The sequence below is a fragment of the Drosophila mojavensis genome, unplaced genomic scaffold, assembly GCF_018153725.1.
Source record: "Drosophila mojavensis isolate 15081-1352.22 unplaced genomic scaffold, ASM1815372v1 contig_80, whole genome shotgun sequence".
In the NCBI taxonomy this organism is placed as follows: Eukaryota; Metazoa; Arthropoda; class Insecta; order Diptera; family Drosophilidae; genus Drosophila; species Drosophila mojavensis.
The window spans coordinates 10,078,488-10,104,676 of NW_025318906.1; the positions used below are offsets into that span (position 1 = coordinate 10,078,488).

A 26,189-nucleotide genomic window follows, 5' to 3' on the forward strand; every position below is an offset into this window, starting at 1 on the left:
TATGCTTACCACAGTGTCTTTTCGTTATAACAAACTTTACCTACAATTTGATCTTTAGACTGTTCTATATTTTGTATAATTTCTACTAAGCTTTCTTTTCTGTTACATTATTTTAATTTCTTATCCTTCCTTTATCAGATTCATATCCTACTATCCTAACTTTTAAAGCCAAACCACTTTCAAATTTAAATCTTTTGCATAACGATGATATTATAGGGTATTTTGAATTCTCTGTAGTATATAGTATATATAGATATTTATTGAGTGCATTTGTTCTATCGACACATTCTAAGGAACTGCCATTATCTGTCGACTCTGGCTAAATATAGACAAGTTTGACTGTATATAACTGTAAAGCTTACTATATGCATTAGGCAATTATATTAGACACTGAGCCGATTCAACTAGACATAAACCAGATTAGCTAACAAAGATTTGGCTATATTAACAGATATATATATATATATAGGTATATATGATTGGCTATATAATATTGTAGGATTTCTGGATAATGCCTGCTACATAGGGACTTAAACAATTCTCTCTACATATATTTTTCTCTTTTCAAAAATTGTGTTAAATTTCTTGTTGTTGTTGTTGTCGCAAAAATGTGGAAATTTAAAGCTGTTTTTAATTTTTCTCATTTTTGTTCAAGTCTTTTCAAATTTTAACTTACTTCCTAGAATGCTAAAAAACAATTTCATTTGGCCAATATATAAAATTAAGAAAATAAATTCCTAGATAACTATATATATGTGTGTGTGTTTAACATTTTAATAAAAAATTCAACACTTTGATATACTTAAAGCTACAACAGAAAGATATAAGTTAACAACAAATTAAAATACTATAAAACAAATGCTTAAAGAGCGACTCGAATGTAAAGATGTATGGGTGTATAGGTGTATATGTGTATGTGTGCTGTGTGTTTTAGTTTACGGATTAGTTGCTGCTGCACCGCCTGTGGGCAACACCACTTGAGCATTCTGTCGCCTCAAATCGGATTTGGTGGCCGCCGTTATAACAGTGCCCACAATTAGCATAACAGCCATGGCTACATTGGCTGGCACATCGCCGTACGAGTAGAAGAGCTCCGAGTAGAAGAGCGTAAAAAATATGCCAAAGGTTTGAGCCGAGGCATTCAGCAGGCCGGATGATGTTCCCTCCGGTTCGGGAAACGTTAGCTCAGCGCCAAACTCAAAGCCCACAGGCAGGTAACCAGTCATGAAAAAGCTGATCAATCAACCATCAGATATATGTTAATTAAAGTTCGAATCGCCAACAACTTACCCCAGCAGCGAAGCTGTCAAATAGACCACAGCAATGTGTCCCGTATCGAGAGTGAATGTGAAAATCCACATGCCAACCATGGAGAGAGCATACACGGCCAGCGTAGTCTCCCTGCAAGCAGCAAATAGTAGCTCAATAATGTGCTCTCTTTAAAATTGAACTAATACATATGTAGATGTGGCATAAAGAGAATTGGAGGCTAAGCATATTGTGATCGAGCAAGACGCAGCACTGAACTTCTTTACTTACTTTCAATTGGTCCCACTCCAACTGTTATATACACTTAGTTGAGTGCTTTACACAGTTTCTGTCTCATTTCTTCCGTTTCTACTGAGAAATGCTTAACTATTTTTGCTTACTCTCCATAGCGCTCTCTTAATTTCACTTAAACTGACATTTACTCAATTTCGATCATATATATTTCCCTTTTACTTTGCCGCTCATCCCCCATTGGTAACAACCTTTTTTGCATACTCGCAATTATTCTCTCACTTTAAATAAAATGTACTCAAAGGGAAATTTGCATATTGTTCGTTACAGTTCATTCATTTAGTTAGAGAGTTACTGCTCTCGCATTTACTTATAGAAGTACATAGCTTGTTTGCTTACCCTGAATTACTCACTCTCTAGAGTGCATATATGCACTCAAGCTGACGTGCCTTCATTTTAATTGGTTTCACACTTCACTTTAACGTATATGTATACGTATGTATTTAAATTGAAACCTACTCAATTCTCAAAGGGAAATTTACATTTCTGCAGGCGTATTTCTTTCCTTTCGAGTGAGTTATTTTCACTCTGCCTACAGCACACTGTACATGTGTAAACAATTGAATTAATTTCACTTACTTGAACTTGTGCGTCTTGTCCAGCACAATGCCAGAGACCACGGAACCCAGCATGCCAGCCAGCACAATGCTGAGGCCTATGCGACCCGTATCGACCTCGTGACCTGGATAATACTTGAGCACCACCTGCAGAATAAACCACAAATCAATTATGCATCACTTGGTAAACAGGTGCTATTGTACCGGATTGAGCAGCGTGGAGATGGCGTAAAAGACGCCCACATTGATGCCGTAGGAGAGCAGCAGGAATATGAAATTCCGATTGGTCAACAGATTCTTCAGCGATTGACCGAAGCTGGTCTGCTGCTCGGCCATGCCTTCCAGACGATTTGCCGCCTCCTGCGCGGCCGATGGCGGCGTTGGCGGCTTATCCTGAAAGACTGCAAGAGGAAATCAATGGACGATAAGACTATATTTCGACTGTACTTACATATGGCCATGAGGATGAGCAGTACGCTAGTTAGTCCGGCCACTAGGTAGAACATCAACTGCAAATCGGAGCCCACCTGGTTGATGTCCTCCGAGTTTGGCACCAGCATCGGAGGCAGCACAAACCCAATTGCAACGCCCAGCTAGAGAATTGAGTAGAATTGAGAAGTGGATTTTAGTGGATTTTAGAATATATAATACTATACAAATTTAGGATAAATTGAATTTATTTTCAATTTTTTTTCATCTTACAATTTCAATCTTTTTAAGTTTTCTTCATTGGTTATCCTATTCTTCCTATTCATTGGTATCTCCTATTCTTTTTTTCATCCATTTTCCTTCATTCTTCAATCTGTTATCTTAATTATTTCATCTGCCATCTTCCATATTCAATCGTATAATAATAACTCGTAACTAAATTCTGCTAATTAGAAATCCTAAGCGAGCATTGTGCAGTCGGTTGTAGCTCTTTATGTGTTTATTTTATTGTTTCAAAACAAAGAGCATCCGTTTCCATTTACTTCACTTTCATTGCGTCTCGCGTTATTTATGTTTGCGTTAGTCCTGTAAAATTGATTTATATGTCCTGCCTGGCAGTTGCAGCAGTTGCTGCCGCTGATGCTGCTGCTGCACTTGCTGCTGCTGCGGAATTTTTGTTTTCGTCAAAGTTCTGCGCCGCAATTTCATGGCAAACAACACCGAGATAAAAAAGGGAGAGGGGAAACGAAATGCGCCAATAGTTGTCTGACCATCTGCTGTGGCGAAAACTTGCCTCATGCATTTTTCGTCAGTTTTTCGGTTGTTTGCAAAATGTACCGTATACCCTGTAAAATGCAGCAAGTGTCAATAATGAGATAGAGAACAGTTTATGTTCACTAAACATTTCCAACAAACTAAATCAGGATTGATAGAAGGTAGAACCTCTGCATATAGAGGTTTTCTAGGGTATATGCGAGAGGTAATAGTAGCTAAAGAGATTTCCTTAAATGAGTTTTATAATAATTTTAATTAAATTCTTTTTGCTGTTGTATTTCAGGGAATTAGCTACTCCTGTGTGCATCGACTATGAATCTAATAGAGGAATATCTAGCAAGAACTCTTCCACAAGAGTTTCTAAAGGCCATTTCATATATTTGCAGGGTATTTTCTAGTTAATCACACAGGTATTTAGCATTTTTTGTTTTTGTTTATGTGCAATCGTTTGTCCCATAAATCGGTTTTAGCGCATGCTGAAAAATAGCTTCTGACATTGCACGTAAAGTCCATTAAAATTGAGGACAATATCAATTGAAATTTTTGCATAGTTTTTTTTTTGGCTATCGCTTGAAGTTTGTGAATTCCCACTTTTGCTCATATTAATTGCATTGCGACTAAAATTAAAGTCAATTTGAATAAATTGCAATTTTTATTGAATTTGAATGTCAAAGGATTTTGAAGCAGGCTTAAAATTGGTTTTTATTACTTTAAAAACAAACTTTTAAGCTTTTTGGAATATTTATAAGTTTGTGTGAATGTGAAAGCCAATTTTAAGCTATAGAATTTTTTTGTGAAAGTAGTAATTAGTAGTAGTAGTAGTAGTAGTAATTAAACACAACTTCTATGAAAAAATACATAGGAAAAGCTCATGAAAAGCCCGGTATGTACAAAATGTATAAAATACTTGATTTCAATGAGTTTTATAAATACGAAACACGTTTGTAGAAGCTTTAATGAAATGGCTATTAGAGTTCCCATTAATTATATTCAACTCGAAAGAGCTCAACCTAGAAGTAAAAAACTATTAAAGCTCCTAGAATCCTCAAAGCTCTTTCAATTGTCATATTCAAATATTCTATCAGAAAACTGTCATTATTTGCCAATTGACATAAATATTATGCTAGTGCAGCTTTGATTCCATTATTATGCTCCTTATTTTGCAATTTAACTATTTCTGCAATTGCATAATCGGTTCGTTCGCCGTTTTACGGGAATTCTGGTTGCCGGCACAACAATTTACATAAATTAAATTTGAATAACTTGCGAGAGAGATTGCCTTCGCCTTGAGGCGGCCGGAAGCACAGGGGGCGTGGCATTGGGCGCATATTAAAAGAATACATATTTGAGCCTGGCCACGAGCTCGACAATAATGCAAGCAAATTGAAAGAGCAGACGCCTCAACTAGGAAGGAATGCTCTTACATATAGTATATAGTAATGCCCACTAGACTTATAGAGTATAAACAGCTGAGGGGGCTTCCGATAAAAAGGCAAACAAGGCACCCAAAAGGAAGGAGTGGGCGGCGGTGAAGGGAATAGGTTAACTTGCAAGCAAGGCGGGGTATTCATTTCCTGGCGTGTTTACATATGCGAAACAGAGCACTTTGTTGTAATACCAAAAAAATAAGAAAAGAACTTGAAGCCGCTTATGTGAAGAGTGCGTGTGTGGCAGCCAGATACCCTGGAAATCGCTATACATTTACAGCAGATAATATCAAAAGCTACTTAGAAAGAAATACTCTTAATTTCATAAATTAATCCTGAGAATGTAAATAAATCCTTCAGCTCTTACATTTTCTAGGCTTTCTCTTTATGCTCTTGTCTTCCGCTCCGCACACATTTGTAAGTTATTAAACTCTTATATATTTTACACTCAATGAAACAATCATACTCTAGCTCTTATACTATACTTATGTATGCCTCCATTTCTCACTCCTTTTACACATACACACTTATTCGAATTCATTACCTCTTATATTATTCTATACATTCTACTCATGGCTACATACTCTTTTACACACATACTTGAACAACGGCAACATACCCTATTTCATGACGTACTCAGCGAGTAAAGCGTGTAAAAATGAAAGCAAAAGAAACTACTATGTTTGTTCAGCACTTTGGCAACTGGCGCAGTCAAAGCCAAAGTCTGCATCTTGTTTCTCTAGAAAATCCGCTTGTCGGGATTCTATGGAAATGGGGGTCTGCGCCTGTGGCGTTGGCTGCTTCGGCTTTCGCTGCTGCTGCTACTCTTGGTGCGTGTTGTCCTTGCCAGATAAGGCGGCAAACGCTGACAGCCCTGGCCGAACCCCTGAAGGTGGGCATGGTGGGGGCGCGTTCAATGTCAAGCGTTGCGAACACCGCCCGCTGCTTGGTTTTTGCTTAACATACACTTCTAATGCCATAAGTATAAGAGTTTTTTCAATTTGTCACAAAGTGTGTAACACTCAAATAAAACGAGCAAAATTTTGATCGAGACCTTCCTGTTGCTCTTGGTCATTAAGACTGGCAGAGAGAGAGCAACAGAGAGACAGAGAGTGTGAATGAGTTGGCCCTCCAGTCACACTATTGGACGCCACGCTTTTGATCCCGTTATCAGCTACTATAAGTACTCATTTGCTCAAGCAGTCTTGTGAGCGCGCAGGAGCTATTAGAGTTGCGTGCTCTTCTTCGCTATGTATGTATTAGTGTGTGATTGCTCACTTAGCACAGGCTCGGGTTTAGTGATACAGTTTAGTCTCTCTGCAGCTGTCCTGCATATTTGTTGTCTCATGTGCGTGGGTGTTTTTTATTTTTAAAGTAAATGCTTTGAAATAGCAACAAGTGCGCGTTGTATACGAATTTTATTTATCTACTTGGTGTTCTTTGCACTTGAGTTCACAGTCAATAATTGATAACAGAAGTAGCGTTCTCTGTGGCGCAGCTATCTCTTTGTCACTCAGGAATTGGCGTGCAATCGAATATGATCCACATGGGATAAGCACGAAAGTTCACTCACGAGTGAATGAAGGAAGATTGAAGAGAGAGAGAGAGGGAGGCAAGAGTCATCTTGTGTATAAACTCTTATATATTTATTATTTATTCGCTTAAGCTTATGTGTGTGTCTTATACGTATATGTATGTTAAAGTATTTTTGTAAGGGCATTTAATCCTCAGTAGGCAGCTATTTTCAGTACTTTCTTCATTTTTTCTTGTACTGCCACTCAACGTTCTATTTTTTTGAGGGCCGCAAATTCGACTTGTTCGACTGTTGCCAAGCGGCGTTTTAAAGCCAACATTTGCATTTGGGTTTCTCCATTGAGCAGGCACTTGACCTCAGCCAATGCTGAGCGGGGGTGGTCCTGCAGGTGGCACATTTACATTGACGTTGACACACACACAGACAACCTGATACCCATACAATTACACAATGAGGGGCATGCCTCATACACATCCCATTGAGACTTCCTGCCATGGCGACCCAGGCGAACAACAAGCGGAAATTATAAGCCTTTTCAGCGCCACTCGAGCGTATGGCAAATATGACAGCACACGCACACACATACACGCACAGTGTGTGTGTGTGTCAGTCTGATGACTATTTGAATGTTTGTGCTGCATATTTGCACGTTCAACCGAGCAGGTGAGTTGCCCTCGTTTTGGCTTAGCTGCAACACGTTGCACGCTCTATACATTATTCGCTCGTCAGTCCGATAGCATTAAGGGCAGTCCCTCTCACCCTCTTGCCCTCTCGTCCTCTCACCCGCCGTTATCTGTTGTCTGCTCTAATCAGTTCGTTGGCAAACTAATTGTTTAGCTTTGTTTGGCGTCCATAAACTGTCAGCGTATCGTTAATTAACGAAATGTCAAAGGTCATATGTGTGAAAGCGCGAGTCCATTATCTAATGACTAGAATACACACATAGACAGACAGACACACGCACACTTACAAAGTTGACAAACAATGGCTAACCAAAATGCTATAAAACTAAGTTTCTTAGCTGCCCAAGTACTTGCTGCTAAGAAAGTTGCTAAATTGTCCTTTCATTTTAGCCAGAAACAACACAAGTGATTAAGCTGTTTAAGAAGAATTTAAGTAGTTTTCTTTAGAGGTAACTTCGTCATAAAATAAAATATAATAATAAAATTTAAAAATTTAATATTTTCATGTAAAAACTACATGAAATGTTAACTTAAAGTTAGTAAACAATTTTAATTATTCAATTTCCATTAAATTTTACGGAAAGAATATTTTAAAGGCTTAATTAAATTAAGTTAATTTTAATTATTTGTGCTCATTATTCGTATCATTTTTATTTTTATTAATAAATAAACTACTATTAAGCCATATACTTGAATGTTTCACACTTTCAACTTCTTCTACTTCTTTTCTGACCCCCTGTAAAATATCTGACAAATTTTTGCAGCTAGTCGCAAAGTTTTGCAAGACGAAGTGAATACTTTAGTTTTATGCCTTCGCACGTTATCAGGACAAAAGTTTGCCTTTAGTCAGCAAAGTTCTTAATGTTGCCACAGAGTGTTGCATTAATTAGTTGCAAGTTTGTGGCATTAGTTATTGATGCAATTATGCAATATGTGGCAAGAACTCGGCCCCTCTCTCGCTCTTGCTCCTCTCTGTGGTTAGCTGTAAATGGCTTTTGGTATTTAGGCACTTGGGTTAGTTTTGGCCACATGCTGATTGCCGCATGGATTTAGTGTGGGCGTGGCAACTGCCCTCAGTCAGCCACAACTTGCGGTCAGCTGGTGTTGCAACTGCAACCGGAACTCATATAACTCAACCTCAATGTGACATTGCTGCCACACACTCTTGCCACACACTTGCCACCTTTGCCACTTAAGGCAGGTCAATTCGTTTGTTTTCCCAGTCGAATAAATTGAAAATGTGCTCAAAGAGTTTCTCCTCTCCTTCTCTTTACTTCTACTTTTCCAAGTCCCGCTTTCCATTTGCATTAGTGTCCGCTGCAGTGGGCTGTGCAATCAGTTTGCTTAGCTTCCATTTCAACTAGTTTCTTGTTATTTAATATACCCTGTACAAGTTTAAAAATAGAGTAAGTTGTACCGAGAGGTAGTTTCTATATCAAAATATACCCTGGACTTAAACAAATCCCAGATATGTATTATTCTTATTCTTATTCTGAGAGAGGGCGTCAGTCATTATATGTGAAATACAGAGTATCCTCAGTAAATACTTTGGCTTTTCGGTTGGGAAACAAATATTCAAGTACAGGGTATTTTCTAGCCTGTACATTACTACTCAGTGTATTCCCAAGTCTTCCTCTTGTGTCTGCCTAGGTAATAAGTGAGGCAATTTATGTTAAGTGTATTTTCTAGTCAGCACAATATAAAATATTTATTTTTCCAGTACACTCGTCTCGGATCAGCCAATTTCTTTTCATTTCACACCTAGTGTTTTCTGAGTGTATATTTAGTCAATACATTATTCAGGATATTCTCTAGTCAGGCATTTTCTACTAAGCAATGCACCCTGAAGCACTTCTTTTTTCTAGATGCTTTTGGCAATTTGATGATTGCACGCGTCGTGTGGCAGAAACTACCCGAAAAGTGGATGGCAATGTGGGTGGGTTAACTTCCGTTCGCCGGAAATGTGCATGCACCCGAAAAAAAGAGGAAGAGATAGCCAAGCCACGAGTCACGAATGTCATTTTCGCATGTCAGCTAAGCATTGCGGCATCAATCTGACCCAAAATACGGCTGCAGCGCAGCCCTTTTCTTGTTCATGCAAATGCAGCGCCAGCCCAGCCCCCGAGGGCAATGCTTTAGTAGAGATAATATTTCTAGCTTAAAGCCAGCGTCGGGACATATGCGTAATCTAAGCTTTAAGCTGGACTTTCTGGCTTACCTGATTGCCAAAGACGCCAACGCTGGTGGCCGATGAAACTTGATCGGGCCCAAACCAAACGGCGGCCAAACGCGCGGGCAGCGACAAAATGCAAACCTGAAGTGGAATACATATACATATGGATCAGTATATATATGTTTAGTACAAGTCTTACCTGTGCCAGCGCCACAATCGCCTGTCCTATGAAGCTGACATAGAAGAGGGAGGGATCCACCGAGAAGACTTTGATCCAGGCGCCTATGCAGGTGCCCACAATGCCAACGAGCGCTGTTATGCGCAGACCCTAATGTGAGTTAACAAACGTTGCTTACAAGCTTAACTAATGTGCACCACCCGAGCACCACTCACCGCTTTGTCCAGAAACCAACTGCCTGGAAATATGAGCGGTATATATAAAATCATGTAGATCATGGACGTCCAATCCACCCACTTATCACTGATGCCATAGTAGCTGTAATTAAAATATATAGTTGACAGTTAGGCACCATTTCGTACCACCATGCACCACGCTGTGCTGCATAAACTTTGACAACTTTTAATTAAATGCGAAAAGCTCTAAGCTAAAGTTTGTCAAAATTGCGTGGAAAATCATATTTGTGGCTTAGACAGCGGCACCACTGGCACCACCTGTGCCCCTCCACCACTTTCACTAAGCCACTTACCGTGTTATTATATTGTTGATAATGGTATATTGTACCCACTGCATGGCATTCGAGGCTGAATAGAATACAAAGAGTATAAGCACCGCCCAGCGTCTGGCATAGACTTTGTAACCTGCAAAGGTAGACAAAATAAATAATATAATATATAATATCAGATACATATATATGTTACATATGTGTGCACATATATATGTGTATGCATTTGCATGTGTGTGTCAGCCACTTGAGCTCTGCGCTCGCAGAACTTTGTTATCTTTCACAAGGCTAAAGCAAATGGCACACGGAGAATGCAGTCGAGCCTTAAGATTTACAGGATTAGTATACAGTAGTATATAAAGATATATGTATATATATGTATGTAAGATATATGTATGTATTACTGTATAGGCAACGCTTTAGCTAGTCTAGGCTTACATTTGGTGTCAGTTTCATTAAATGTATTCATTAATATTTTTGTTAAAATATATTATTAATTATTTGGGCGACCTTTCCATATTTCAGCTTTGTAATTGTTTAGGTATTAGTGAATTATTGCTTATTAATAAATTAACAGGCTTCAATGCACGAAAGGTGTGCAAATTTCTAGTATGCTTATCAGCTTATCTTTTCATAAAATATATGTATAAGCCATGCTGTCTAAGCTACAAAAGTACTATAGCGAATTATGACATTTGATACCAATTAAATGATTAAAAAAAAAACACATTTTTTTAATGCTGGCATTAATGGCCGGAAAACTGTTTTTTGGGTTATTTTCTAAAAAAAATTGTAATTATTTTTATTGTTGTAGAATTCCTTGTTTTTGAGCATTAAATAAATACTCATAGAGTAGCTGTTAGTCGTTCAATTCTTTTAATTGTTAGCTTTTGGGCACGTGCTTGAACATTTTTAGTTGTTTGGCATTGAAAATGCCAACTGAAAGAAACGCTTTTGATGTTTGTTATTTTTAGTTGACAACACACACACACACAATTTGGTTCTCTCCGTTTGTCTACCTCTGTCACACACTCACACATACATATGTATGTATATACTATAAGCGCAGCACGCAAATCAGTGAATGCAAACAAAACATACCTTGAGGTGCAGTTAAATCAAAATGGCCGCTTTGTGTGTACGTGCGTGTGTGTATGTGTGTCTCTGTGTGTGCTTAAAGTGTTTTGCATGCAAATGCTTAGTTACTAAACGCAGGCACACAGTCAAACACACACACACACACACACAATCATACATGTATATGTTTGCTATTGACTGTAGTTAATGCCACAAAAGATTTGTGTGGCAGTCGTGACTGGAATTACATTGCATTGCATGCTAATCAAACAGATCAAATCGCTTGCATGTGCTCTTTAAACGGTTTGCTTGACTTCAAATGGGTATTCGCACTTGATCATCAAATATATAGCGGAAGAGACCATGAATGTCATGAATATATAAATGATTGTTTGCTATTTCCCCAGTGCCTCTCGCTCTTAGACTCAATCGCTTTCTTTTTGTATGCAAGGTATGGAACCTATTTTTGTGGATGCTAAGTAATAAGTCCTCTCTTGATCTCATTGAGTGTATGAGCATCGTGGGTTGTTTGATGAGGGGAGGGAGGTATTCAGTGCGCTCATGCCATTGGTTGTGATGCTTTTAATACCGTTGTTTTAGTTTTATGCTCAGCTTAGAGTGGTAATGCGAGCACAATCGAAATGAGAGCACCATCGAAATTCTTCGGAGAATGCTCAACAATTGACCTGCTCTTTGAGCGACCGATTTTCTGTAATATAAGGCGAGCCTGAAACCGATGTCAGTTCAGTCGCTTCCGTGGACTGCTGTGGGTCTGTTGCACTGTGGTGCAGTCTTGTGCTGTGTAGTCAAGTGTAATGTTTAAGTTAAGTTGTTTATTAAATTATTTATATTTAAATAATATATATTTAAATATGCTATAATCAATAGTTGTCATGCTTATGTTAATTCTGCTGTAATCAATGATCATTAATGTCAATGTTAAATGGTTGCTGTTAATGCTATTCATGTTAAATAATATATGTATGTGTTAAATAATGTTAATGTTAAATAATCTTAGCTCACCTTCTGCTGGTGCTGCTGGCGCTTTGTTATTGGCTTTGCTCTCCTTCTCCTTGGGCGTAATCATGTCTGTGGACTTGCTGCTGGCTATGTATGAATCGGCGTTCTCAGCAGCGCCGCTGGCGCTATGTTTCAGATCCATCTAGGATATATGTATATATATAGCTTTATATATATCTTTATTTGCTTATATAAATGTAGCTTTTGGGCGGTTATTGTTTGTATTTGTGGCTTTGGCTCGCTGATAAATTGCTCGGTGGTGTCGTTGATTATATACTGTACTTGTTAGTTGGGCAGTTTAAATAGTTGATCAAATTCTTGACAAATACTGAAATGAAGACAAATCAACATTATTAAGATAATTTAAGAATAGAAATGTTTGATAGAATTTTAATATGCCACAGCTGCAGCGGCTTTGTGGCTGCAAATTGTTAAAACTTTTTTGCAACAGTACGCACGTACGTCTACACACCCACAAGGCACACACACACACATACACACATTCAAGGAGCACACTCTCAGACGTGAGCTACACGTGTGCAACGAGCTTAACAACTGGCATAAACATTCCTTGTGCTCCCCGCAAAGCCAACATAATACGAGCACACATTACGACCAGCTCCATCCAGCTTGTGGCATCTGCCTTCTGCCTCTTTTTGTGGCTTTTTCTGCTTTTCCAGCCATGGCTGTCAGCTGGTTTTTACCAGCTAGTTATATTAATATTATTGTTGGTTGCTGAGTATGCCTGAGCAGTCATATGTTTTAAAATAACACGAGAAAGACATGTTGTGGCATGTAGGAGCTTGTTTTTAAGAGTTACATTTTTAATGTTGTTTTTAAAAATTTCAAATAATATTATTGTTAAGTTTTGTAATTCAATAGTGAGGGGTTAATATCTAAACATTTTTTTTTGTGTTTTTGGTTTTTGTTTAAATTAATATTCTCTAAAATTTTGCAGTATTTATTTATATATTTATTAAATATTTAAGTATTTATTATAGCAAAAGTTGTTTAATAAAAATTTATTCATTGAATTAATTCAACATTTCTTAAATTTTATCAATTTTCCATTTGAAACCCTTTACAGGGAACCTCTTTGTCCTGCCAACCCTTTATTAAAGGGAATTTGATAGGCGTTCACAGTTTGTTCTTTTAGCCATTAGACAAATTGCTTTTGCATACGAAATTTGTATTTAAAAACTGATTAAAATTGATATTACGCTTGCCAGGCATTCATTAAGCCATTAAAACGCGACGCATTTGCATTCGTTTATTTACCTTTATATTAAATTGCATTTATTCAAAAAGCATTCATTGTTGCTCTCATTATTGTTGTTGTAGTCGTTGTTGTTGCGGTATTTTGACATTGAATTCGCACACGAATCATACTAAACGAACCCATTGAAACGAATCAACGCTTGGGATTTTGGGCTACAAAATTCGTTGAGATGAATTTGAAAATTGAAATTGGAACCAAGGGGCTATTTGTGGGTAGGTTAGGTTAGGGGTAGCTATGTAAAAGAGAGTATATTAGCTTTTTGGGGTAATGTAGGAAATATGGAGTATATGTGAATATATATTGAGAACATTGAAATGATTTTCTGGACTCATGGCAAGAAAAGTCTGTTCTATAGTCCAACAAGAAGATTTCACTTCTATTTTCTATATATGTATATATTGATCTAAAATGGTAGACAAATGCCTATACCATATCTTCCACAGTGTTTCTTCTTTCATTTCTTTCTCTATAGACCGATCTATAACTTATATAAACTAAACCCCTTATCAAAAATATCAAAATTTCAGCCATATTTAACTACTTTTGTGCCATGAACGCGTATTATGTAGTCAGTTACATTCAAGTTTTGGTCCTTCAGCTTTTAGGCCACCTCTGCACTTGTTGCTGTTGAAAAAGCCAATCAATTGACTGAATTTATGAGCTGAACAAATTTCTGCACGACTAACGCAGCGCGAATGGCATTTGCTAAAGCTGATTTCAGTTCTTTCAATTTGATTTTCACTGCAAAATTTCCCACACATTGAGAGAGGGAGAGAGAGAGAGAGAGCTGCAAGGCTGCATATTTTCGTTATAGCCGCATTTGGCCAAAGTTTTTTCCCATCCATAATTAAATTGCGCGTGCCAAAACTGGAAAAGCCCTCGTTGCAGTCTCTAATTGATTTAACTTCGTTAACGATGGCACTTAAATCAATTTGTGACTGAACAACAATTACAGCAACAGCAAAAGTAACAACAACAACCACAGGAGAAACACCAACAATCGTGACTAAAACAATTGACATGGCATTTTTGTATTTGAATAGGGCGCTCATTTAGGTCAATTAGATTTAACTAATTTGGTCCATTGCGAACTTAACTGTAAGCTGATAGCTAATACTATTTACGTTCATTTCGAAAATGAGTTTTATTTATGACAACCTACAAACGGTGTGCAAATCATTAAAAATTCAGTATCAATTCACTTTGGCTCCATTTGACCAGCTTTTGCCTTGACTACGTCATTAATTGTAAATGCATAAATAATAATTAATTATTCTATTGCTATAAAGTATACATTCATTAGATAAATGTAAATGTTAATATTGCTGCTGTTATTATTAACATATTATATATGTAAATAATTGATATTGATTAAAATAAAGTGGAACTACCAAGAAAAGGTGTTTGCTTTTCTCTCTTTCTCTATGTCTTCCCCTATTTTTACCTCTCTCATTTTATTCTTCTATTTATCTCTTTCCATTTCAAAAATTCAAATTTTTCTTCAGAAATATTTTTACAAGCTGTAAAATAACATCACATACCAGTTTTTTTCATCCTTTACCTTTTTTTCTGAAATCCGCTTTTACTATTACTTTTGTGTTCTTCCCTTGCCCATGTACTTTTGTTGGAAATTGTTTTCGTTGTTGGCTTTCCCGATATATTTTGCTATCATATATTATTTACCTCGCATACCCAGACATTTTGTAATTACTTTTTGTTACCTAGATATGCCCTGATTTATTTCATAGTGATTTGTGACCTTTTATTGATATAGATATGGATATTGATATTATGATAATAATATCGTATCAGAAGTCAATCAAAAACTAAATTCAGTATGGGTATCGTTGTCTTCTACAGTAAATAATATTGGGTAATTCTATTTAGATGAGGAAATGCAATGAAAAGCATGTAGTAAGTATATGTAGTATAAAATAAATATACTTACTACTTATTTAATTTTATTTAATTTGCTCATCTAAATCTAAATGTATTCATAAATATATATACAATAAAAAATAGTATATATATATATATAGATGAGTATGAGTATATATAGATTAATATGATAAGCAAACAATTATTTAAAATTAATAATAGATAATCAATACCCATTTTTATAGGGTATCTATTCGTATCACAAATCTCATATGAAGTTAATCCATGCATTTTGCATACTTAAAAATTTAACAGCTAATTTAAAAGGTCGAGGTATCTAAAAGTCCGGCATTTCCGCCTAGCATGCCCTAGGTAATAGTTTTTTTTAGAGACCAGCGTAAATTGCCCCTAATGAGATTTGGGTGATTGCAACATTTTTGTTATAGATGTCATTTGAGGCTGTGGGGGAAAACTGTCATTTGCCATAGTTAACCATAGTTAGCTAATGTGCGCTCGTTAGACTTACTATAGAGAGACCTGAATTATCAGTAACTACACTAAACTAGACTAAGCTATATAGGAACTATTTGTTTGCTATGTAGGAAATAAGTAAAATACTGATTGAGCAAGTCGAACAGCTGTTGGCGGCATTTTAGCGTGAGAATTGAAAACGAATCCAACAACAACAACAACAACAAATTGATAAAATTCACAAAAATAAACAGAGCAAGATACAGAAACAGCTAAAGCAGAAAAGAAACAAGCATGTGGATGAGTGAAAAGCGTGATAAGAGCAAAGCAATATAAACGAGGAACAAAAAAATAAAGAACACGTTGAACTTGCAGCGGCAAGAAATAAATACATACATATATATATAGTTATATATATATCTGAATAGTAGAGGTGGCAGCCGAAGAGTCTCTTTCCATGTGGGGGAGTTTTAGGACACTTTTATTTTAAAAATAAAACCTCAAAGCGAACACAGAATAAAATTGATTTAAGAAAAAACGCGCACATATATGATCAAATATTTTATAAAATATACTAATATGATTAATGTTGATAAGCAAATACTGTATATTGCTTAAGGTAGGTTAAAAACTCGCGACCGCCGATATATGTATATGTATGTATATATATTTATATATTAATATCAGTCCCAATCCGGTTGAGACGAGCAGCGTTTTGAGAGCGCCAGCGGGCGAATCGAAACTGAAACTAAATCCGACACGAAAAAAAAATAATACTCGCTCGGCGCAGCTAAAGTTGATTTTGCAAAATGTTGTTGTTGTTGTTGTTGTTGTTGTTGTTGTTACTGTAACAGCTGATTCTTTGAGCAGACATACTAACTACAGACACACACACACACACACACACACACTTGGACTCGCACAGTTGATTCCACAGTGACTTTGACGTGGCAAACAACTAATTATAAATTACATTTTGTAAAGCCATAAATAAATAAATATATATATATATATACATATATTTTTTTTTATTTTTTTTTAGCATGTCAATTGCTTTTAATGAATTGTAAAATATTTTTTTGTTTATGTTTTTTTTTTTTTTTTTTTTGCATTTTAACAGCATGAATTTTGCAGTTTAACCGGAGAAAAATAAAATAAAAAAATTCGATTTATCGAACAAACATTGAAAACAATACTTGTAAGGTATAAAAAATTTGAGTTTTTAATATAAATATTTATGAATAATAAATAAATATATAAATACATATGCATATCAATATATATAAAAATATAAATATGTAAAAATGCAAAAAAATAAGTAGATACAGTTGTATACAAATAAAAATATAAATATAATAATTAAAGGAAATAATCATGATTAACATATATAAATCAATAAAAAAATATATATAAAAAAAAATATAGAGCTATATATATAAATATACAAATTAATAAATAATAATTACATATAAATATAAGTATAAAAATAAATATAAATTGAAAATTTTTAATGTTAGTCAAATAATTAATCCATAGCTTAAAGCTCTCCATTAATTGTTTTATCTCAACTCTTTAAGCTGCATATAAATTGCAATGGACTTTAAGTTTTAATTGAAAAGAAAACAAATACAATTAATTGAAGTCGAAAGCTGAAAGCTCACTATTAATTGCATTGACAGCGTAACGGTTTTTAAAGCTGTCAAACTTTCGGTGCAATTAATTGCATGTACAAGATGTAATTTATTTTTCACGCCGTGATTTTATACGGAATATTTATTTAACTTTGCAGGTTTGTTTGCATACTTTTTGCCAGCACTGTTGCAGCATTGGTCATTATGTATTTAATGTGTTTACCGTTACATGTATGTATATACATATATGCACAAATAACCATATGCTCATATCCCCATATGCAATTATGCAAAAGATGTTCCCATTATTGCCCGATTGTACAGTGAAGCCTTGCCCGGCAGCAGCTGCGCAGTCACTAACCTTAGTTGAGGGCACTTAGCCAGCGCTCACTGTAGCACAAATATGTTGATTCACGCCACCATCGAATTGCAGCTGTAAAATGTTTCGTCTGCTGCTTCTTCGCTCGTTCTTTATATCGCATATTCCACTTTATCGCGAGCTTTCTTAAGCAACAACTTCGTCACACTTAAAACACGTGTAATTCCCCCCCCTGTTCTCTCTCTCTCTCTCCCTCTTCACCTGTCAATTGTCACGTCTCTTCCCCAAGCACTTTTTTCTTATATTTGTTGTTTTGTTTTGGTTTATTTGATTGAATAATTTGATGGAATTTCCGTGAAATACTCGAGGCAGACAAAGTCCGCATCTTTTTTGTTCACGTTCTGCTCAGCCCCAAGTGGGGGTCATTATTCGATTAAGTCAAATTGTTATACTTTATCATTTATAATGCAAATCATCCACATGTGTCTCCATAAACCTTCCATGTCCGCCCCCTTTTGTGGCACGCCCCTGCTCCAGTTATCTGCCCCTAACTCAAGAGCTAGACTAATCAACGTGTACTTTGTATGTGTATGGGCTGAGCCCCATGCACAAATTTCGTGCAGCAAAAATAACACAAAGATAATGAAATCGGCAGATAAAGTCATTCATTATATATATATATAGTTTAGATTAAATCATTATGGCTTCATTATAGATATTAGTCTGCATCACCCGACGTTTAGCAACCAGACAAGCGTAAAGTTCCCCCACACTCTCAACCTCTCTCTTTATCTCTATTTCTCTCCCTCTCTCTCTCTCTCTCTCCCTCTCTCTCTGTTATTTAAATCAGTCACGTTTTCTTGCCATATTGCACACGTATGTGCTTCAATTAACTGGTTTTAGTACAGCCCACTCTCATTAACTTGGTCAATACTTATATGTATAGAATCTATCCATCTATTATCTAACCTGTCTGGGTAAAAATCCCGTTCGAACTATTTATCTACCCCACTATTTGGCATGCAAATCACTTACAGCTGCCTTATTATAGAGACTGAGCCTAAGCTAGTGCTAGGCACCTATTATCTATTGTATGTGTTTACCAGAGGGAGTTTTTTCTAATAGTATAATTATCTATTATTAGTTTTCTCTAGTTACAAACAGAAAAGTCTGTTTAATGATGACATTTTGCAGTACTCGATAGAAACTTTAATATTAATATTATGCATATAGATTGTGGTCTTAAACAGGCTCGATTTATTTTGATATATATATATTATTTTAATAAATATAAATTATAATACTTAATTTTTTATTTTTCATTATTAACATGATGTATTTCGATTACATTTGATTTATTTGAAGGACATTTGCTAGAAAATTTATTAAAATATATTCCAAATGTAATCAAATAAAAAAAATGAAATAAATAAATAAATAAATAAATAACTTTTCTTCTCTTAATTCTATATACACATTGGGGCTCTACAATTGATTAGTAAAGCTAATGCAGACTCCATCTGATAATTTATCAAGCAGAGTTTAATTATTATTAATTATTTTTAAGTATTATGCGGCCTCGTTCTAAAATACTTTCAATTGTTCCATTATATTGTATATATTTCTCATGGCTTTTATTGTTATAATATATAAAAATGTTATACAGCTGTGTATTACAGGTGTTATACATAAGTGTTATCGTATTATTTATGAACTTTTCTTATACCTGCGATTTTATCTTATCGGAGTAAATTGTGTATTAACAGCTACTTGAAATATACTCATCAATCTATATGTATTGCTCTTAATACACAGTCAATGAATTGCTGATAAGATAAAGGGCATACATATATGTATATATGTAGATTTATTTAATAATTAAAGTTATTTTACATGTTTTAAACTAAGTTTAGGATTAAGTAAAATACTTTATGTAAGAGTATATAAAGGAGGTAATTAGCAGATCTTTACTTTTATTTAAGAGCTAATGGATATAAAGGGGTAATGGATAGAGCAACACATTCAATTATCTAGCTGGCAATCTCAAAGCAATTCTTGTGAATGTGTCATGTACGTGCATGTGTCTGTGTGTGTGTGTGGCATTCACCGTTAATCATTTTAATGTTTACTAAAACACTAGCTTAAGCCCGCCTGAAGAGCTGAGCTCATTAAGCGCGCAGAGCGCTGCCAAAGCGAACGTCCCATCCTGATTGCCACATTTCCCATGCACTTTCCATTTTCGCACTCTGCCACTCATGCTGCATGCCACTTGGCCGCTGCAGCGCGCTGGTCAAGCTCTCTAAGTGTGCGTGTGTACGCGTGTGTGTGTGCATGTGTGTGTGGCGCTTTGTTCTCGATTTCAATCTCACATGAATTCCAAATGCAATTTGTCGTCGCTGTGCAGCGCCCATCGGGCAATTGGCTGAGAATGAGCAAAAGCTAGCGACCAATTAGCTAGGACCTTGCCAAAGGGAGCAACAACAACAGCAGCAGCAAGACAAGAAGAAGAAGAAGAAGTGAGAGCAGAGAGAGAAGGAGCTGAGAAGCTGAGGAGCTGCAGCAACAGCAACTGCTTTCGCCTTAAACTGTTGCTCAATTATTAATGCCAACAATTTGTTTAAATTACTCTTGGCAACAATTTTTTGTTTTCCCTCTTTGCCGCTCGTTCGCAATATTAACTTAAGCCAGGATATTCCGTCGAATTTTAAGTGATTCCCATTCTCAATCAGCTAAAATTGCATTTATATGAGCCTATATATAGATATATACATACATATATATGTATGTATATATAATTAGCATATAAATATGAATTATTTATAGATGTTTTTATAGCCGTGAGTTTTACCACTTTGTATGCCCTGCGGACAGCGCTGGCTGTTAGCTGCTGTTGTGGGAAGTGCCTGACTGACAGATACTCTAACTGGAGAAAAGAAGCATTATACCCTGATTTCCCATTCTCAATGAATTCCGGGCTTTAGGTTATAATATTGAACAGAAATTTACAACATGAACGTTTTGAGACATTCCAAAAATATACTTCACTGACCAATATGAAACTGAGTTTAATTGATATATGTATATATATAAATATAATATATCTTAAGGAAAGAAAAATTAAAATAGAACAAAATGAAATCGCAAGATATCGAAGGATTTAGCTTGATGGTCTATCATAAGAACTTTATCTTCACACCACTATATAGGGTATATGTCAGGCCATCATGCGCTTCACTCCCGCTCAGCAGTCGTCACATTAATGACTCTCGCTGTGAAATCTGCGGCATTGCCGAAGGATGTGGAGTAGCTGCTTTGCCTGCGGCGTAATTTCAACTGCGATTACCGCAACACGCATTTGTCAAGCGCCGCTTAAGCTCCGGCAAATCGCATAATTATGGAGGCTGTGCAGCGCTGGGTTGGGGCGTGGCGCCGCCCACTTGAATGTGACATAATTTCCGCAACATTTATTTATTAATTAAAAAAGGAAAAACGAAATAATGAAATGAGTAGCGCGAATTGTGCGCCTCAAATGGTGTGCGGCAGGCACTTTATCTGCGCCTTTCCACGCTTCACTGTGGGCAGTTAAGCTAGATTAATTACCAAATAAATTTCATTTCATTTGTTCAAAACAAAAAACAAAACAAAAATAAGAAACTTTTCAAAAGATCCTGAAATTTGCAGCAATTATCATTCACAGCAGGCGGCAGCAGGATGTCGTTCGCTTTTTGTTGTAATTATAATGGAGACTATAATATAATATTATAATAAAAAATGATATATGGGTGGGATATGTAAAATGTATTTGTTGAAATTTATGATATATACATATATACATATATACATATATGTGAGTAATTTTGCAAACAAATGAGTTATTCCAGTCAGCTTTTCTGAGAACTGTTATCTGCTAGAAATATGAGTATACAGCTAGTTCATATATTATCTGTGTCTCTCCCTCTCACTCTCTCTCTCTCACTCCCTCTCTCTCTAATCTAAGCAAACAAAGCCACACGACATGCAATGTCTGGCAATCAACTTATCTTGCTCGTCATATAATTTAAATTGAATTAGCTTAGCCAAAGTTGTGTTTGTAAATTGCGTTGGCAGACTACTTTTGTTATCTTTGGAAATACCAGACAAGTTGGTTTTACTCTGGAAATCAAAGTTCCGCAAAACAAACACAAAAATACATTCGAAATTAAGACTGCGAGCTAATGCAAAGCATTGTCCACTAAAACTTGAAAGTTTTTCTTATCCAAAAGTTGATTTCTCATGAACTTTATATGTACAAACAATACTCTAGTCGGGAGTGTTCGACCACGTAGTGTCCTTTTTACAGGTTATATTACAGTTTAGACTTATATTTGCCAAAACAAGCAAAATTCCTGAAGTTGTGCAAACATAATTAAGCATACTTTTACGCTTCTCTCTTCAGTGCAGCTTCCATAAATGAAAGAATTTTTATATACAGTTGTATTAAATCTTAAACAGGATATCTTTTAGTTGATCTTAAAAATTGTCCATATCTTATCATTTGAATAATCAAATGTGATCTAGCAAAGGCTTTAGGATTCTCTCTGCAGAACTTATTTAATATATGAATCTGAAATTATCTACTTCCTCTTTTGGATATTTTGCAGTTGATCATTGCAGGATTCACATTTTATTCCAGTGACTGCTCAAATCATTGACAGACCATATTATGCTAAAAAAGCTTTCAAGTTTCTCTCTGCAGTAATATTTCAATATATCAAAATGAAATCCTATCCATCTTTCTACAGGATATCTTGTAGTTGATCATTGCAAGCCTCACATTTTGTTCCCGTGACTGCTCAGATCTTTCACAGAAAATCATATTATGCTAACGGAGGCTTTCAGACTGTTCTCTGCAGCTATGTAAACTTATGCACAGTTTTACAGGATATCTTATGGGGGACCATTGCGTTGCTACCATTTCGTTCTAGTGACTGCTCAGACCATTTGCAGAAAGTCTTATTATGCAATTCCACTGCTGCTGCAGCCGCTGCTGCTGCGATTGCTCGTATTGTTGTTGCTGCCGCATGAGTGTGCCGCATTCATTTCATATGCGAGCATCTCGATTAGTTAGCAGTTTTCTCAATTTTTTTTTTGTGCTTTGCTTACTGGCCTTTTAGTTTTTTTGGTGGCTTTGCTATTCGTGTTGGCCTGGTCAGATGGATTTTTAATTGCGCTGCTTTTGCATTTGATGGCCGCCATTTTGCCATTTTGCTGGCGTTGTCAGTTTCCTAATTGGACATTTTGTAATTAACTTCAATGGCAGTTCACTCTTGAGCTGCATTCTGTCTCTCCCCGCTCCCCTATCTCCCCCTCCTACTGAGCTGTTCTTTTTCTTGCTCTTATCGAGCACATTTTTCACATTTTCTGCTGTGAACTTTTATTGTGGCTTTTGGCTGCAGCGTCGCCTTTGCTATTGTTATTTATGTGCAGCTCGTTAGTTTTTCTTTTCTGATTTCCTCTTTTGGCGGTTTGTTATTTATTGTTGTTGATGCTGTTGTTGCTGCTCGCAGAGATTTTGCTGTAATCACTGAATGGATTGCACGCTGCAGTCGAGCGTATCCTAATTGATAACATTGTAAGGTAGTTTATTTATCTCTGGCTAAAAGTTAAGCAACATGCTTGCTGTCAGGGGACTTACGCGATGGCATGGAGGGGCTGGGAAGGGGGGATATTGAAAGGACGGTTTTGGCTCTCAGCAGGAAGTGCCCTAGTTGCAAAGTTCAATCAATATGTTAGCAATGCAATTGTATCTTATTACAGCAAGTGCTGTTTAAATGCACTGCGAGAAATGAAATAAGAAAGAACAGATAATATTTATATATGTTGCCAATTTTACATTTTATTTTGTACATTTTATCTTATATTTTTATATTTTTTGCATTATTTATTTTGATAGTTTGGCTGTCACCTATTTGACAATAATAAGCTCTCAAAGGGGTTATTGAAAAACCTCGTATGGCTTTAACAATTAATAAAAAAAAAAAACCTATTTGACATACCTGCAATTTAAATTCCTTCAGCAAACTGAAACTATTCAAAACTTTACCTCATCTTCCTCCCATTTGCAGCATAAAACACAAAAAGGTCATCTTGCTTAACCTACTGCATTTACAACTTCATATTTCTTCCTCCAGTGTACGTGTCAAAGAAAGCAAAACTTTTACTTTTACAGTTAGTTTTACGCATGCAATTTTGTGAGCGCTTCCCATTTGTTTCCTTCCTGTTGATTGAAGCTTATTTAAAGCGCTTTAAAGTGTTTAGCAAGAGGAGAGCACGAAAAGAAGCGAAGAGAGAGAGCAGGAGCGAGAGCAAGAGAGCGAGGTAATAGCGAAGAGTACCAGTGCGCTTGAAAGTACTTCAGTTCAAAAACCTCCAAGCATTGCGTCACAAAATTCACGCCATAGACAAAACACACACACAGACAGCAAAACGCTGCGAGCGCTAGCACACACACACACACACATGGACAACGGACTTTGTGTGAAGCTTTTCATAGTAGCAGCGACTCGTCAACAATCAGCCGTAAGTTTGCCTGAGTGTGAAAAGGGAGAACAGACACATACATACACATAGTCAGCAACCGGTTTCATCTATGTGCGTGCGTGTGTCTGTGTGCTTTTGCCAGTTGTCTAGCGTCGCCTTTTGAGTGGGCTTTTGGGCGCTGCTTAGCAAGACGACACCTGGAAAACTGCAATGGCTTGTGCTGCTTCTTAATCTCGTTCTAAATATAAGCGCCAAACTAAGCGAAACATATGAAATGATGCATGCAGCAAAAAATCAATTTATGGATTTTAGTTTTTTGTTTGACTTGAGTCAACAACAAAAAAATGCACGTGTTTATTTTTCGTCATGCTCTTGCTTGCTTGTTAGTATTTATTTGAGATTTAAATTTGTCTTCTATTTGAACAGTTGGCTGCAGAGTATAAGAGGCGCGCGTGCAATTAATGCAATTGAGCTTAATTGCAAGCAAATGAAATGCAAAGTACTCAGGAGAGACAGAGATAGAGAGAAAGAGGGAGCCGGAGAGAACACACTTAACTTACCCCGTTAGTTGATGCTGTCGCAGCAGCACACAAAAGCGCGCTAAAATGTCAGCACAGGTATTTAAGTGTATGAGTGAGCTTCTACATCGGTGTGCGTGTGTTTGTGCGTATGTGTGCGTATACGTGCGTGCGTAAGTTTTACGGGCTGTCGCGCCACTTTTATTTGAATGAGAATGAAATTTGTATTTTCTTGTATAAATAGCGCATGAAAAGGCGCTGCTCTGCAGCAGCGCTCACACTCACACTCACAATTGAAATGTAATTCACAATTACGCGGCGCCTTTTCTTTGTCTTTGTTTGCCTTTTGCACAGGAACTGCAGAAACACTTTAATTGTCCTTAAATTTGTCTATATTATCATTTGCTGCTGCTGCTGTTGCTGTTGCAAACAGTTTGTGGCACACGCTGAACAGGACTACTGCAAATCGCGTTGCCTTTGGCCATTTTATAGGACCTGCTTAGGTTCCACACAACAGCTGTCTTGGATGCTGTGGATGCTGTCGCTCTCTGTCTCTCAGTTTCGCCAATGCGCAGTTACAAACAACAACTGAAGAGCGGCTAACTGTTTAACTATATTTAATTAGTCAATGAGAATTGCTCGAATATGTTTTGATATTTATTTGTTTACCTGAATACAAAATCAGAGCCCATTTTCGCGCTGTCCATAAAAAAAGCTCATTCAATGCGCCGCCTGAAAGTATGCTGTGAATTTCGCACATTCACAGGGTGTGTCATGTTAACCAGTTGGCTTGCTCGCACTTGTTGCTGCCGTTGCCTCAGGCCAATTTATCGCCGCTTCAATATGATGCCATAAATTATATCCCAGATAATCCGCGCAAATACCCAAACTGAAATGTACTCACGGAGTAAGCTTTTGTTCATCAATTCTTAAGTTGATAAAGGAAAAAAAAAAAAAAAACAAAAATTGTTTTAAACATGTTTTTATAATGATAATTAAAAATTTTGTTGGGCCTGGTTAAACCCAATAAAATTAACCAATTCTCTCATACTTAAACTTATATTTTTGACATAGAAATATACAATTTTTATGCTACTACTAATGGTTTATGCTAGTCTATGTCAATAAAAAATTCAGAGATATTGTCCAAATTATTTGCCACACCTTTCTGACCAAATTCTCACGCTAGCGACTGTGAAACTGAGAAAATTCGCTTTGGCTATCAAGTGATACCACCCAAAAATAAACATAAAGAAGAAACAGCATCGAAAGTGGTTGCTAAATGACTTTCTCCCATCCAAAATTTTGTTATTGGCTAAGCAAATTCTGTCGATGGATGTAAAGATCTAGCACAACTTTTTTGAATTGCATTGTTTTCTTCTTTTTTTCGCTCTTTTTTTTAAGTCAAAATCGCGTGTCAACAGCTGCAAAAGAATTCACAAGATTCATTTGATAAGAATGCCAACTGTTTATGTTTGTTGTTGCTGATGTTGCTGTTGCTGTTGTTGCTGTTGCTGTTGATTTTTATATCTCTTGTACGCTTCTAGCTTAACTGTGAATCGAGTGCTTTTGCATTCCATGATGACTTGGCCAAGGGGATGATAATGCGTTACTTTGCCCAGCCATTAGTCAGGCTTTAAACAACGGCGCTTATGGC

The 26,189-nt window shown here is 36.4% G+C and overlaps 1 protein-coding gene across 3 annotated transcripts; it reads right to left on the reverse strand.

Moving 5' to 3' along the window:
- Positions 1-752: 752 nt before the first annotated feature.
- On the reverse strand, positions 753-24,972 carry LOC6579335 (feline leukemia virus subgroup C receptor-related protein 2). 3 transcript variants are annotated; one of them, XM_015163599.3, is made up of 11 exons: positions 24,824-24,972; positions 11,921-12,245; positions 9,845-9,956; positions 9,531-9,633; positions 9,337-9,465; positions 9,183-9,278; positions 2,569-2,710; positions 2,322-2,518; positions 2,140-2,264; positions 1,291-1,401; positions 753-1,233 (listed from the first exon to the last, which is right to left on the reverse strand). In XM_015163599.3, exons 2-11 carry the CDS (start codon positions 12,057-12,059, stop codon positions 936-938), a joined length of 1,452 nt encoding a protein of 483 aa, XP_015019085.1. In that variant the 5' UTR covers positions 12,060-12,245; positions 24,824-24,972; the 3' UTR covers positions 753-935. The 3 variants fall into 3 exon arrangements, with proteins under 3 accessions (XP_015019085.1, XP_043866395.1, XP_002005231.1); XM_044010460.1 differs by lacking the exon at positions 24,824-24,972 and adding an exon at positions 24,575-24,801; XM_002005195.4 differs by lacking the exon at positions 24,824-24,972 and adding an exon at positions 15,942-16,289.
- Between the last annotated feature and the right edge of the window lie 1,217 nt (positions 24,973-26,189).

What these genes read in the sequence shown, in the direction of transcription:
- LOC6579335 (XM_015163599.3), bottom strand. Translation starts at nt 12,059, where the DNA reads ATGGATCTGAAACATAGCGCCAGCGGCGCTGCTGAGAACGCCGATTCA. An exon ending in TTGGCGTCTTTGGCAATCAG is followed by an intron (nt 2,711 to 9,182) that starts GTAAGCCAGAAA and finishes TCAATTCTCTAG; the next exon opens with CTGGGCGTTGCAATTGGGTT. An exon ending in GACAAGACGCACAAGTTCAA is followed by an intron (nt 1,402 to 2,139) that starts GTAAGTGAAATT and finishes TGCTGCTTGCAG; the next exon opens with GGAGACTACGCTGGCCGTGT.